We start from the raw sequence: 14,035 nt of genomic DNA, 5'->3' as shown, positions 1-14,035 counted from the left end.
TCTTAATTTGCCTGCCTTTGCAGTTGACTTTCCTTGTTGGATTGATGCCTTCCTCTTTCTCTGCCCAGCTGCTGTCTGGGGATGGGGGTGTAAGTAGGAAAACACCCAGGATCAACAGACCTGGCTGTTTCCACAGGGGTTCTCCCACTCATCCCCAGTCGTTTGCCTTTGGGCCTCCTCCTCCTTCTTGCTCCCCACATTGTTGAGCAGGGAGCGCTGTGGATGTGGCTGCAGTGTGAACCTGTACTCAGAGCTTCAGGAGGCCTCTTTTGTCCTGTGCTGCCTGCCTTCATTCTCTCAGGCACTGCTAGTTTCTGAGCTGATGAGGTTTCCCCTCTAGTTTTTGAGTGTTGCTGTCTATTCAGTCCTTCCTGCTTCCCTCCCTCTCTTTCTCCTTCCCTCCCTTCCTTCTTTCCTCCCCACTTCCCTCCTTCCCTCACTTCTTCCCCTCCCCCCCCTTTTTATTTTTGAGACAGAGTGTCACTCTGTCACCCAGGCTGGAGTGCAGTGGCACGATCTCAGCTCACTGCAACCTCCACCTCTCAGGTTCAAGTGATTTTCCTGCCTCAGCCTCCTAAGTAACTGCAATTATAGGTATGAACCACCATGCCTGGGTAATTTCTGTATTTTTAGTAGAGATGGAGTTTCATCATATTGCCCAGGCTGGTCTCAAACTCCTGACCTCAAGTTATCCACCTGCCTCAGCCTCCCAAAGTGCTGTGATTACAGGCATGAGACAATGCACCTATCCTCTCTCCCCCTTCCTTCTTTCCTTCCTTCCTCCCTTCTTCCTTTCCCCCCTCCCTCTCTCCTTCTTCTCTCCCTCCTTCCCCCTTTATTTCACCATCTCTGTGATTTGGCAGGGAGGGGAGATCACAGTGTGAGCTTAGCTTTCCATCTTGAAACTGAAAATGAATGTTTTCCTTTCTTCTCACACCCCGTCCTCTGTATATGCTGTATTCTTAACTGTAGTACCCCTCTACACAGTCCCTGTCATATCAGCATAGCAAATTCACACTTACCTTTTAAATCATTACACTTTCTGTGAAGCCTTCCGTAATCCCCCCCCAGACAGTTAACTTTCTTTCCTCTGTTCTGTGGTGGCTTTGGACACCTGTATTTCAGTGCTTATTACATTATGTTATAACTGTTTTCTGTCATGTCTATCTTGTCTCAGTTGACTATGAGTTTTTTTATCATTTCATTTTTATATCCTTGGTACTTGATGTGTGGTAGGTGCTCACTAAACGTTTATTCAGTGAGTGAATGGTTTTATGGATGATCTAAGTAAACGAAAAAATCAGTTTCACTAACGATGAAATTAGTTTGCCATACAAGATGTAATTATAAAGTAATTACAAAGCTAAATCTGGCTATTCAACTCAAGGACCTTTATTGGCTTCCCCCCATCCGTCCCTTGGAATACATGAAGCTGTGCTGGGTGCTCTCCTTATAATTCCCTTGGAATCCTTTTTACCTTCTTGTTTGTTTGTTTTTTGTTTTAAATAGAGATGGGGATGGCCATGGTGACTCATACCTGCAGTCCCAGCACTTTGGGAGGCTGAGGTGGGAGGATCACTTGCGATCAAGAGTTCAAGACCAGCCTGGGCAGCATGGTGAAACCCCATCTCTAGTAAAAATACGAAAATTAGCCAGGTGTGGTGATGCACACCAGTAGTTCCAGCTACTAGGTAGACTGAGGTGGGAGGATCACTTGAGCCAGAGATCATACCACTGCACTCCAGCCTGGGGACAGAGTGAGACCCTGTCTCAACATAAATAAATAAATACATAAAAATTTAAAAAATAAAAAAAATGGAGATGGGATTTCACGATGTCGACCAGGCTGGCCCCCAACTCCTGAGCTCAAGGGATCCTCCTACCTCAGCCTCCCAAGTAGCTGGAATTAAGCACATGCCATCATGCTCAGCTTCTTGAAATTCTTTTTAAAATTAAAAAGAATTCAGCAAATATAGTCTAGTCTCATATCTTTCCTTTGTTACCCATGTTTTTGACAACCTTGACCCTATGGATATCTTCAACATATTTGGCTCGGAATAAATTTTCAGCTTGTACGAAATATTGAATCTATCATGAAAAGAGATTTTTTTTTCAGAATGTGCTTAGAATGTATGCATAGCTTTAAGCTCCCAAAGACAGTCATACTTTCAGTTATTTTTGAAACTCCAGTAGAGCCTGGTCCTTTACTAGGTTAGAATTTTTGAAAAGAATTTCTAAAACTTCTGAACAGTGGCAGTGTTGTAAGAATTAACTTACAGGTTCCCAAAGCCACTGCTTTTCAAAGAGATGTTACCCATTTGAATGTCAGAGTTACATTGTGCTTGCTTTAAAAAAAAAAAAAAATAGACAGCATTTTATGATAACATCTTAAACATGTAAGGGAAAAAAAGACTATAACGTTAGCTAGAAGTGTAGCACTGATTCAGTCACGTGACCATGCGGCACCACAGTTTAAAATTAGTTTGAGTCCTCTGCTTATTTCTGATTAAATGGTTAATGTAAATTAATTTAATTCAGAATTGGTTCTCCTGCTATAACCAATGCAAGTCAGACTTCTACTTGGAATCTTAGATCATATAGCTGATTGATATTGAAGAATATAGGAATGGTTCAAAAGAGAACCACAAAGTAACTATTTAGAAACAAAAGCCTATGGAGAAGGTTTTAAGAAGTAAGATTTTAGAATCCAGATAAAGGGTAGGTAGCTAAGTTTCAACATAGTTACAGCATAATATGGTATAGAATGACTAGACATTTTTTTCCTTTCTGGTGAGTGAACAAAAACAAATGTCTTCAGTGATGTAGAAGAGTTACAGGGTGCTTTCTAGGAACCTGTGTGGGTAAGTTGCTTACCACCATGCACAGTGGAAAACCCACCCCACTAGCATAAACCTGAAATTAGTTGTATTTTCTCCCTCAAATCAAGATTGTTAAAAATTATTTTACGTTATGTTCACTTCATTTTTCCACTTGAAACACTCCTGTCTCTGCTTGATTTCTGTCCAGAAATAAAGTTTAATAAGATGATCTGCCTACCCACTCCATTCCATCAACATAAGGAGACCTTTGTAGATATAAGAAGGCCTCTGTTTTCAGAAAACCAAAGGCACTGTTTACGAAGGCTTTGTAAAGAATGTTAAACACCAACATATTATTTTTCAAGATAGGCTAAATTCTGTATGAAAACTTTATTTGCTCCAAACTTAAAATGATCTTAGAAAAAGTAAAAGTAAAATCTCAAATTAGAACTTACGGCATAATTTAGAGAACTCAAGTTTAACGTTTAAATCACTGTATCTTTGGAATCAGTAATTCTTTACTAAAAGTATATCTTTATTTTTTCTTTTAGTGTCACTTTTCTTTTTAGGCGGAGCAAGTAGCAGTGTTATGTTGTTTATCTCTAACCCACAAAGAGACTTGGAAAAGTCACATAACCTCTCTGAGCCTCAGTTTCTTCCTCTGCAAAATGAGAATATGAATATATGGCTTCTGAGCTCCAAAATGCTTTCAGTGAAGCTAAAATTATCTAAGCCATGTGTGTCTGTGTGCATGTGTGTGTGCCTGTTTATGTGCATTTTTACATGTTATGCATATGCACTAAATATAATTTGCATATACCCAATATTTACATGTATCTGCTCCATCTGTATGCAGTTCATTCGCAGGGAAGTTGCTGCATATGTGATGGGGAGCTGCTCAAATGTCCTTTCAGGGCCAATGTACTTACTCCCTCAGTTATTGGGGCTTGCTGGCTGCTGGTGGTGCACATGTGAGCCACTTTCCATGCATTAGTCTGTGCCGATGGGAGCTGCCATGCCCAAGTTATGCCTGCTCCAGGGGTTTAGTCCTTGTCTGATTACTGGTCAATTTAGGGATAGGGTACAGCTCAGCGACCTCCCTTCCCCAAATGAGGAACAACTCTAAAAGACCATCTAAGCTCCAGAGCCCCCTGTAGGATCAGCTTTGGTCCCTGTTCCAACAGGACTGCAATTCCGATTTTCCCTCTACCCAGTCCTGCATTCCTCACCCCCGAGAAGGGTTATTCCCAGGATCGCTCCCCAATTAACCTTCTCCACACCACTCTTCATCTTAGAGTCTTCCTCCCCACGGGAAGCCAATCTACAACAACATGCATTTCTGGAAATAAATTTACCCTCTTTTGATCTGGCAGCCTTTTTGAATGGTGACACATCTGATGTGGTCACGACACATAACAAATCTGGCTGAGAAATATGGAGTTAAACATATATTTTTAGCCTTACTAGGGATGTTCTTAATAGATAGATTGTTCTCCCACCTTCCTAGCCATAGATCTATACATGATACAACTGTGAATCTTGGGACATTTCATTTTTTGAGTTAATACTTTTTATTCCTTCAGTTTTTAATCTTAAAGGAAAAGATAAAGATGATTGAGTTAATACTTTTTATTTTTTGAGTTAATACTTTTTATTCCTTCAGTTTTTAATCTTAAAGGAAAAGATAAAGTTGAATGCTTTAGAGTTTAATGATTGAAATGTCTGAATTAATAGGAATGTACTTCATATGAAGTTTACAAAGAGAGTGACAATTTTGTTGCCTGGAAAATCAGGTCAAGTTGAAGGTTCTGTTACAATAGAAGTATAAGGTTTACTCAAACTTCGTAAATAGATTTAAAGTTTATTATATTAAAAAAGCAAATCCACTGTTTTCCATGCTCTCCATGGCAATTAAGTTGTTACATTTATCTTCTTTTCTACTGGCCTAGAAATATTGATATTCAGGATGTCAAGGTTGTGTAAAAAGAAGCAGACCCACGAGTACTGGTTGTTTGTTAATATCCATTCACCTACTCTAAATTCTTCTATTTTCTAAAATGCTATTTATTATTATTGCAGTGACTGCTTGTTTATTTAGGGACCTTTCATGGTCATTGATGCTTTTTATTCAGGGTTTAGTAGGTAGTGGATATACTGAAGGCTTTTGAACTGTGGCTCTGGTATGAACTCTTAGTTTGTTGTTTAATGTTCAGATTGTCTCTGTACCATTTTTTTTCCTGTTTAATTCCAAAACTCTTGGTTTTAAAATTTGTTTTCTCAGAAGAATTACCTTGTACATGCCCACTATGTACGTCAGACAGAGGGAGCTGTGTTAGTACAACCGAGGGGATCCAACTTGCAAAAGAACTAGGAGCGACCTATCTTGAACTCCACAGCCTTGATGACTTCTACATAGGAAAGTATTTTGGAGGAGTGGTAAGTGGAAATTCCTGTTAAGTATAAAGTTACTTGTCAGGTTGGCTCATTAGGTATTTTCTAGAACATCAGTTAGAACTTCAGATTTAAAAGCATGGTTTGTCTTACTTAACCTGGAGAAATAAAATGAGAGTGAGTGCAGAGGTTTTATCAGAATAAAATTATAATTGTATTTTTCTCTCCAAATGAAACCTTTTCTATTATCTGATATTTTGGAATTTTTCATTTGGTAATCTTTAGTAGTCTTTGTTGCATGTATCAAAAGCGTGTTTACTTACCCAAACCTGTGATGCCAGTTTTAATAGTCATCTTTATACAGCTGAATGAGCCTGGCAGCCTGAGCCAGCAGGCCCTGAAAGTTCTCTTTCATTTCCGTCTACTAGTTGAAAAAAATAATTTTTCTTCCTCTATGTGTGCTTTGGCAAAATTTTATATACTCCTAATTTTGTTGTAGCTCAAACAGATTCAGAGGAGCTACTTATACAAATAGCTGCTTGTCGGATATGTGGGAGCAAGTCTGCTTGCTTGGTTGCAGTGGCACATATTGGGTTCTGCAGTCATTTTGACACTGATCTTAACACACAGCACTTCCCATATAGTATTAGGACTGTAACGTCATTGGAGAATACTGTGGAGTTGTATCATTTAAGAATTTGCTGACATAGAAACTACATTTCCAAACCTCTAAGAAGCAACTCCTCTCAACAGACAAATCTGATATACATGGATGAGAAGTTAAAAGCAAAGAAAACCTGCTTTACGCAGGAGCACCTTGGCATCCCTCATCGGTTCCCTAGCTCTTCACCATGTACTCTTTCCAATATGCCCCAGTAGTCATTATGTAAATTCACGTTGAAATGTTGAGGTTCCACAGATGACTACAGAAGTGTCATTTGTGTAAATGGGTAAAATAAAGACCAAATATAAATGCTGCTAATTTCCATCAAATATAAATGGCTTTTATTTACCCAATAATATAAAGAAACATTAATATTACAATGTTAAGGAAGATATACTCACAATATTGATATTATCGATGACTGTGAGAAACTTTTGTTGCATTCATTTATAGTGATGAGCAGTGAGTAGAAAGGTGGATAAGAGAGATTTAATCTTCCTGTCAAGCAGATTATATTCTAGTGGCTTTTTAAAAATCTTAATTTGGCGAAGAATGGTACGTTTCCTAAAATACCTGGGGAGCTGGAGAGCAAAACGATGGTTTGGTTTTGCTTGTTGCGAAGGTTCATTTGTCAGATAGTTTCATGCATTAGATTTGGTTTATTTGTTGAGGGGAGGCCGTTCCCGTGGAAGCCACAGGACTCCTTGCTCCCCGTTCCAGGATCCTGAACCTGAAATTCCCAGGATCACTCTTCCCACCTTCCCACTCCCATTTTCTCTCCTCTCTTTCTCTTCTTCTGGCTCCTTTTTTCTCTTTCTTCCTGATATCTAATGTTGCAATTAGGGTTAGAGGCATGATGAGGATTGATGTGGCCAAGGTTGGGAGAAAGACATGGCAGTTTCGTTTTTCCTTAACTTAAGACCTGATGAGAGTATGGAAACAAGATCAGAATGATCTCTCTTTAGATGCTTTACTTTCTAGTAAAGTACAACTGGGATCTCAGGTGTAAAATAGAATGGCATTGGCAAGCATATGGATGGAGATGATAATGTTAGAATAAAAGGAGCATTGAAAATCTGCATTTAAGGGTCAGGGTTGAAGAGCTGTGCAGTACTACCGTTAGACCTAGGCCAGAGAGAAAGCCGCCTGCCTTCCAGCTTTAGAGAGCTCCATCTGTCCGTCCTCCAGTTGCACCCCTCCCCACAGGGTACAAGTCAGTGGAGCCAAGGGTTGTACCCACCTGGAGCTGGTGGACTTCATTCCTTTCTAGACCTGTGCTGTCCACTATGGCAGCCACTGGCTACATGTGGCTATTTATATTTAAGTGAATTGAAATAAAACCAAGTAAAATTCAGTTCCTCAAGCATATGAACCATATTTTAGGTGCTCTAGGGCTACGTGTGGCTAGTGGCTACTGTATTATATAATGCATATATTACAGAACATTTCCATCCACACAGAAGGGTCTGTGGAGTAGTGCTAGGACTATGCTCCCAAACCCAGTACCCCAGAATTCTCTGGCCACTGGTCTTAGGCCTGTTTCGACCTATGCCGGCCATTTTCCTGGGACAGTCCTCCTGATGGTGGACCACATGGCTGGTATATGCACCCCTAGGCCTGCCCGGTGACCCAAGGGTGAGTCTTTATGGGGAATGGGGGAGGGGGCGGTGGACAGAGCTTGGATGTCCACTTCTGTGCACAGAGCTCTTTAAAGCATGAGTTAGAGCAGGAGGTGAGAAGAGAATGGGTGGTCTTAGGGCTCAGGAATTAGGGACCAGCTCTCCCTTTGCTGTATGAACCTCTGAAGAATCTGAGAATTTAAATATAAATCTTGCCTGTGAGGCTTTTATGATGATGTATTTGTCAAAGCAGAAGTATAGAATATCTTTTATAAGTAACTGTTTGTTTTCTTTATTTACAGCATTTAAATATTTAGGTATGTGGTGGGTGGGCCTCCTTATGGACTTTTGCCCCAGGCCTTGCAAGCTAGGGCACAGACCTGAAGCTATGTAAATGCACCTGAGTGAGATTTTTAATTTGTAAAGGACAGATTTTAAAGAAATTTGTTCAAGAGAAGAAAGTGAAGTTTCCTGGCTCATAGGAACATCTGTAGACACAGAGGCAGATCTGTTCCTGCTTTGAATTTCACTAATATTAACTGTGGTGGTTGCCCACTGAGAAAATTATTAGCAGCGTCACAATTGTAGAGATTGACTTTCTTGAGTATTCAAGAGAGTAGCTGCGTGGGATGGCATGCGCTTGTAATCCCAGTGACTTGGAAGGCTGAGGCGGGAGGATCCCTTGAGTCCAGGAGTTTGAGTCTAGCTTGCGCAACATAGCGATACTCCATTTCTAAAATTAAAATATATATATGTGTGTGTATATATACGTATAAAATTTAAAAAAGAACCAACAATTCCTTCTTTTAAGAAAAAAAAAACTTTTAGATTCAGGGGCACATGTTTGTTATATAGGTAAATTGTGTGTCACAGGGGTTTGGTGTTCAGATTATTTCACCAACAAGGTAATAAGCATAGTACCTGGTAGGTAGTTTTCTGATCCTCACCCTCCTCCCTCCCACCACCCTCTCAAGTAGGCCTGGTGTCTGCTCGTCACTTCTTTGTGTCCATAGGTACTCAATGTTTAGCTCCCACTTACAAGTGAGAACATGTGGTATTTGGTTTCTTGTTCCTGTTAGTTCGTTTAGGATAATGGCCTCTGGCTCCATCCATTTTGCTGCAAAGGACATCGTTTCATTCTTTTTATGTCTGTGTAGTATTCCATCATGTGTATGCACCATGTTTTCTTTATCCAGTCTATCGTTGATGGACATTTAGGTTGATTCTGTGTCTTTGCTGCTGTGAATAGTGCGTGTGTCTTTGTGGCAGAATGATTAATAACAACTCCTTCTTGAGTAGATAGTTTATTTATGTTCAGAGAAGGCACAGTCTGCTCCACTAGATTCATTTTTTTAATAAAAAATTGTTTATATGTGTTTGCTAATGCATACATATAAATGGTACTGACATTTAAAACGTTTGACAGTTGTGACTTCAGATACAAATTTTCATGTTGGATATACAGTTTTGTTGGATCTTCAATTAAAATTCAATTCCTGTTTTAGTTGGAGTATTTTATGATTCAAGCCTTAAATCAGAAGACAAGTGAAAAAATGAAGAAAAGAAAAATGAGCAACTCGTTTCATGGAATTAGACCACCTCAACTTGAACAACCAGGTGCATTTCTTAGCCAATGTGTAGACATTCATTAGACATTCATTACAGATCCTTTCTCACAGGTCTTAGAGCAGTTGTTCTCAAACTTGAGCATGCTCAGAGCTTACCTGACATTCTGATTCAGTCAACCTTGGATAGGGCCTAGAATCTGCGTTAATCAACTTCCCAGATGATGCAGAAGCAGATTGGTACTTGAATCACATTTTGAGAAATACTGCTTTAAAAATTGAGCCTATAGATTCTAAAAGTAATATGTGTCGTGGGTGGAGAGCTGTTCTATATTAAAGTCTAATGCTAAATAACTACTAAATGCAGTGCATGAACCTTGATTGGATACTGGTTTAATAAAAATATCTAGATGTTCCTGCAACATGGGTTAATTTTAATACAGACTGAAAATTAGATTATATCATGTAATTACTGTTAATTTTCTTATGTATCATAATGGTATTGTGATGAATAGGAGAATGTTCCTATTCCCAGGAGATGAAGGTGAAAGTATTTTAAAGCCAAAGCATCCTGATGACTGCAACTTTTAAATATTTCAGCTGTGTAGCTGTGTGTGCGTATGTGTTTGCGTGTGTGTATGTGTTTGCGTGTGTGTGTGTCTTTCTGTCTTTCTAGAGATAAGGGGAAAATAAAATGTTAATAATTGCAAAATCCAGGTGACGGATATATGTGAAGGGTATATGTGTGTTCATTGCATCATTCTTTCAACTTTTTTGAATGTTTGAAAGTATTTTTAATACAAAGTTCAGGGCAAATAAACTTAAAAGTAAGTTATATCAACTGTTATCAGAATTTTCTGCATGATTTTGTAATAGAAATAGCGTAGCACTTTATTGGATCAATATCCTTTGGAATTTAAGAGACCCCATCTCTTTAAAAAAGTGCAGATATATAGACCACATATAAATCTAAATGATACACATTTGGCTTTGAATTTCCTGGTGTGCAAAGGGAAAGGGGAGACATGGTCTATTAGGTTGCAAACCCTTGGGCATTAAATCCTTTCTGGATTAGAAAATGAGTGGGAAATGACCAGATAAATAATGTAGATAGTTCTTAGTTCTCATTAATCAAGAAGACAAAACATACTACATCCTCAGAGAAAGCAAAACATTACATGTCATTTAGCTCTAAAAGAAATATCTGGGCCCAGGCGTGGTGGCTCATGCCTATAATCCCAGCACTTTGGGAGGCCAAAGTGGGCAGATCAGCAGGGGTCAGGAGTTCCAGACCAGCCTGGCCAACATGGTGAAACCCTGTTTCTACTAAAAATACAAAAATTAGCGGGGCATGATGGTGACACCTGTAGTCCCAGCTACTCACGAGGCTGAGGCAGGAGAACTGCGTGAACTGGGGAGGCAGAGGTTACAGTGAGCCGAGATCATACCACTGCACTCCAGTGAGACTCTGTCTCAAAAAAAAAAAACAAAAAAGAGAAAAAAGAAATCTCTTGTGTGGGTCTTCATGTGGGGGCACTAAGTGATATAGTGGACAGGGCCTTCAAAAGTGTCTCTTCAGGAAATGCAGCCTTAGCGTTCACAAAGCTGTTTCTTGTACTCTTCTGTTAGGACAGCTGTGTGTAAAACACTAAAGATATCCCAGGGGTTCAGAATAATACAGTCTGGGTACATATTTAGGGCTGATTTGTTCCAAGGACGGATCCTGGGCTCTGGGGCACATTGCATTTAGGGTTTTGTGAGGGCGCCACAGGCAGTGGAAGGGAGGAGGGTGGACTGGAATACAGTGCAGGGAGAGCCTGGCCTCCAAAGGACTTTGTTATTATCTGTTTTATAGGCTGGGGTTTGCTTTGGAAGCAAGGATTTTTATTGCTAAAGAAATTTGAATTTCACTGATCTAGATGGTTCCTTATCCTTCAACACTGCACAAATATTACTTTCCTCAGCTCCTCTTTGGATGAAGATGAGATGGCAGATGTTTTACAGTTAGGGCCGGTGGAGAGGGCCTGGAGTGTAGGTATTCTGAGTTGATTGAGGGCTCCTCTCTCTTTATTGGTGATCAAACTAGTAGACTGAAGGTTATATCCTCTATTAGAAATTAGGGAGCTGAGTCAGCACTTTTGCTGAAGCATTTTACTAGAAGGAAAAGTACTAGTTTTGGAATCCAAATAAAGGGTTCAAAATGTTTTCCAACAATAGCGTTCAAGACAGTGAGCCTTGACTTTGAGAAGTTGCAGAATTTTAACAGCTCAGCCCTCTACCTCTGCTTCTGGTCCCAAGAGTTAAAGGACTTCAGATGTGAGGTTGGGTTCTTCGGAACTTATTCAGTACTCTGAACTTTTAAAATCGGATAGAAGTAAAGAATGATGACTATGAAATACTAAAATTCGGTATTTGGCGCGTTGTTCTATTTTGGGACACACAAGTAAGAAGAAATGTTATTTTATTGCTCTGTACGTCATTAGTAAGTTCTTCATTTGCTCTATAAAATGTAAATAAGCATAGTATTTGTGTGTCTGTGTGATAAAATTCTGTAGTCCCTGAATAATTAGTTTATATATGTTTGTAAATTAGGTTAAGCTATACAAAATTGCTGTTTTTGTGCATCAAAAAATGGTTAAATATTGGCTGTTTCTTATGGTTTAACCTAATAATCTTTTAAAATATTATACAATTGTATTTAAAGTAAACATGAAATTATTGAGTCTGTAAACCTGAAAGGAGTTTATTATTTTTATTTTCTTTTTCAAAACAGAAAAAATGCCTGTCTTAAAGGCCGAAGCGTCACATTATAACTCTGACTTAAATAACTTGCTGTTCTGCTGCCAGTGTGTGGACGTGGTATTTTACAACCCCAATTTAAAGGAAGTTGTAGAGGCCCACAAGATCGTTCTCTGCGCTGTAAGCCATGTTTTCATGCTGCTTTTCAATGTGAAGAGTCCCACTGACATTCAGGATTCCAGTATCATCCGAACTACCCAGGATCTCTTTGCTATAAACAGAGATACTGCATTTCCAGGTGCTAGCCAGGAATCTTCAGGCAACCCACCATTACGAGTCATTGTTAAAGACGCCGTCTTCTGTTCTTGTTTATCAGACATCCTTCGCTTCATTTATTCAGGTATCTTGTCAAGTGGTTCTGGTTACTTACAATCTCATAAACTTTGCAAATGAAACGTGCCTGTGGTGCTCAAGGGTACTGGTTAGTTTTACAGTGATCTTTTCCTACCATCTGGGATGAAGATTATACATGAAATATTGTTTGTTTTATATATAGGAATTGGTCCAAGCTTTCTGTTTTCCTTACAAACGTACTTGCCTCATCTTTTTCCTATCAATTTCATTTTACTGTGGTAAAATATATGGAACATAAATTTTACTATCTTAGCCATTTTTAAGAACACAGTTCAGTGGAATTAAACACATTCATAATGTTATGTAACTATCACCACCATCCGTGTCCATAATTCTTTTCATCTTATAAAACTGAAACTCTCTACCCATTAAACAATGATTCCCCGTTCCACCCTGTTTCCAGCCACTGACAGCCACCATTCTACTTTCTGTCTCTGTGATTTTAACTCTCCTAAGTGCCTCATGTAAGTGGAATCATACAGTATTTGTCATTTTGTGATTGACTTATTTTACTTAGCATAATGTCTTAAAGGTTCATCCAAGTTGTGGTGTGTATCAGGATTTTCTTCCTTTGAAGGTTGATCATATTCTGTAGTACCTATAGACCACATTTTGTTAACCCATTCATTCATCCATGGACACGTGGGTTGTTTCTGCTGTTGCAGTGATTGTGAATAATGCTGCTGTGAACATAGTGTACAAATACCTCTTTTGAGACTCTGCTTTTATTTTTTGTTTGCATATATACACAGAAGTGGAATTGCTGGATCACATGGTAATTCTATTTTTGATTTTTTACAGAACTGTCATACTGTTTTCCACAGTAGCTATACCACTTCACGTGCCTACAAACTGTGCACAAGGGTTCCGATGTCTACACATCCTTGCCAACACTTGCTATTTATTTTTTTTAATGGTAGCCATCTTAATGGGTATGACGTGGTATCTAATTTTGGTATTGATTTGCATTTCCCTAATGATTAGTGATATCAAGCATCTTTTCATATGTTTTTGTATTTGCCTTGGTTTTAAATCTACTTGTAAAAACAATAATCTACCAAACAGATATGTTAATATTTTATTTCCTTAACATCCAAAATATGAAATATGAGACTTTATTGTCCAATTTCGTTTTAAAGACATAAAATATTCCAAGAGTAAGTGAAATCAAATGTCTATACCTTAAAACCTAGCTATTCACTCTTCAGTTCGACTCTTAGATTTTGTAGGCCGTCAAAGAGAGAGTTGCATTCAGCTTAGGAACTGGAAATCAATATCCAGTGTTAGTTGAGGTCTGATTAACTTTGGCCATGACTATCATAGACGTTACTTTCTTTTTTCTTTACTGTGCCCTTTCTTTTTAAGATTCAGCTTATCAAGTATTTTTCTCTTTGCTCTTTTAAAAACTCAGCAGCAACTATATTTTAAAGATAGAAGTTCTATCTGAGTCATTTTAGCAAATGAATCGAAGGTCTTACATCTAAGTGTCCTGTGTAAGAATGGAAAAGAACAGATGTAAAATGAATTTTAATGTAAGCATCTACATATAAGTTTTCTGAGAACTCCTGTCTTTTATTTTCTTTACCCACTTCAAATCATGTACCGACGACCTGTTAGGCTAAGGTCACTCTTGCCCTGCAATGTGTCTGGAGAAACATTTATAATTAATTTGTTTTTAGGCTTCCAATAAAGCCTAATTGGGAACAGATAAAAAGTTTAAGGTTTGCAAAACAAGTATCATTTCCTACAGGTAGGGAAATTTGGGGCAGCCTTTATTTAAGTAATTGATTATAAAAATAAGGTATTACTTTGTTCATGTGGGTT

General features: G+C 38.7%; 1 protein-coding gene across 2 annotated transcripts in view; it reads left to right on the top strand.

Moving 5' to 3' along the window:
* Positions 1–14,035, top strand: part of RHOBTB3 (Rho-related BTB domain containing 3) — a 94,905-nt gene that overhangs the window by 36,813 nt on the left and 44,057 nt on the right. For both annotated transcript variants that reach the window (XM_011989433.1, XM_011989434.1), the window contains exons 4-6: positions 5,101–5,255; positions 8,999–9,110; positions 11,832–12,197. In XM_011989433.1, the coding sequence (XP_011844823.1) occupies positions 5,101–5,255; positions 8,999–9,110; positions 11,832–12,197 (633 nt within the window). The remainder of the gene's footprint in view (positions 1–5,100; positions 5,256–8,998; positions 9,111–11,831; positions 12,198–14,035) is intronic.

Source organism: Mandrillus leucophaeus, unplaced genomic scaffold (assembly GCF_000951045.1).
Source record: "Mandrillus leucophaeus isolate KB7577 unplaced genomic scaffold, Mleu.le_1.0 Scaffold353, whole genome shotgun sequence".
NCBI classification, from domain to species: domain Eukaryota; kingdom Metazoa; phylum Chordata; class Mammalia; order Primates; family Cercopithecidae; genus Mandrillus; species Mandrillus leucophaeus.
The sequence above is the reverse complement of the archived record's forward strand: the minus strand, read 5'-3'. Positions and strand labels throughout refer to the sequence as shown.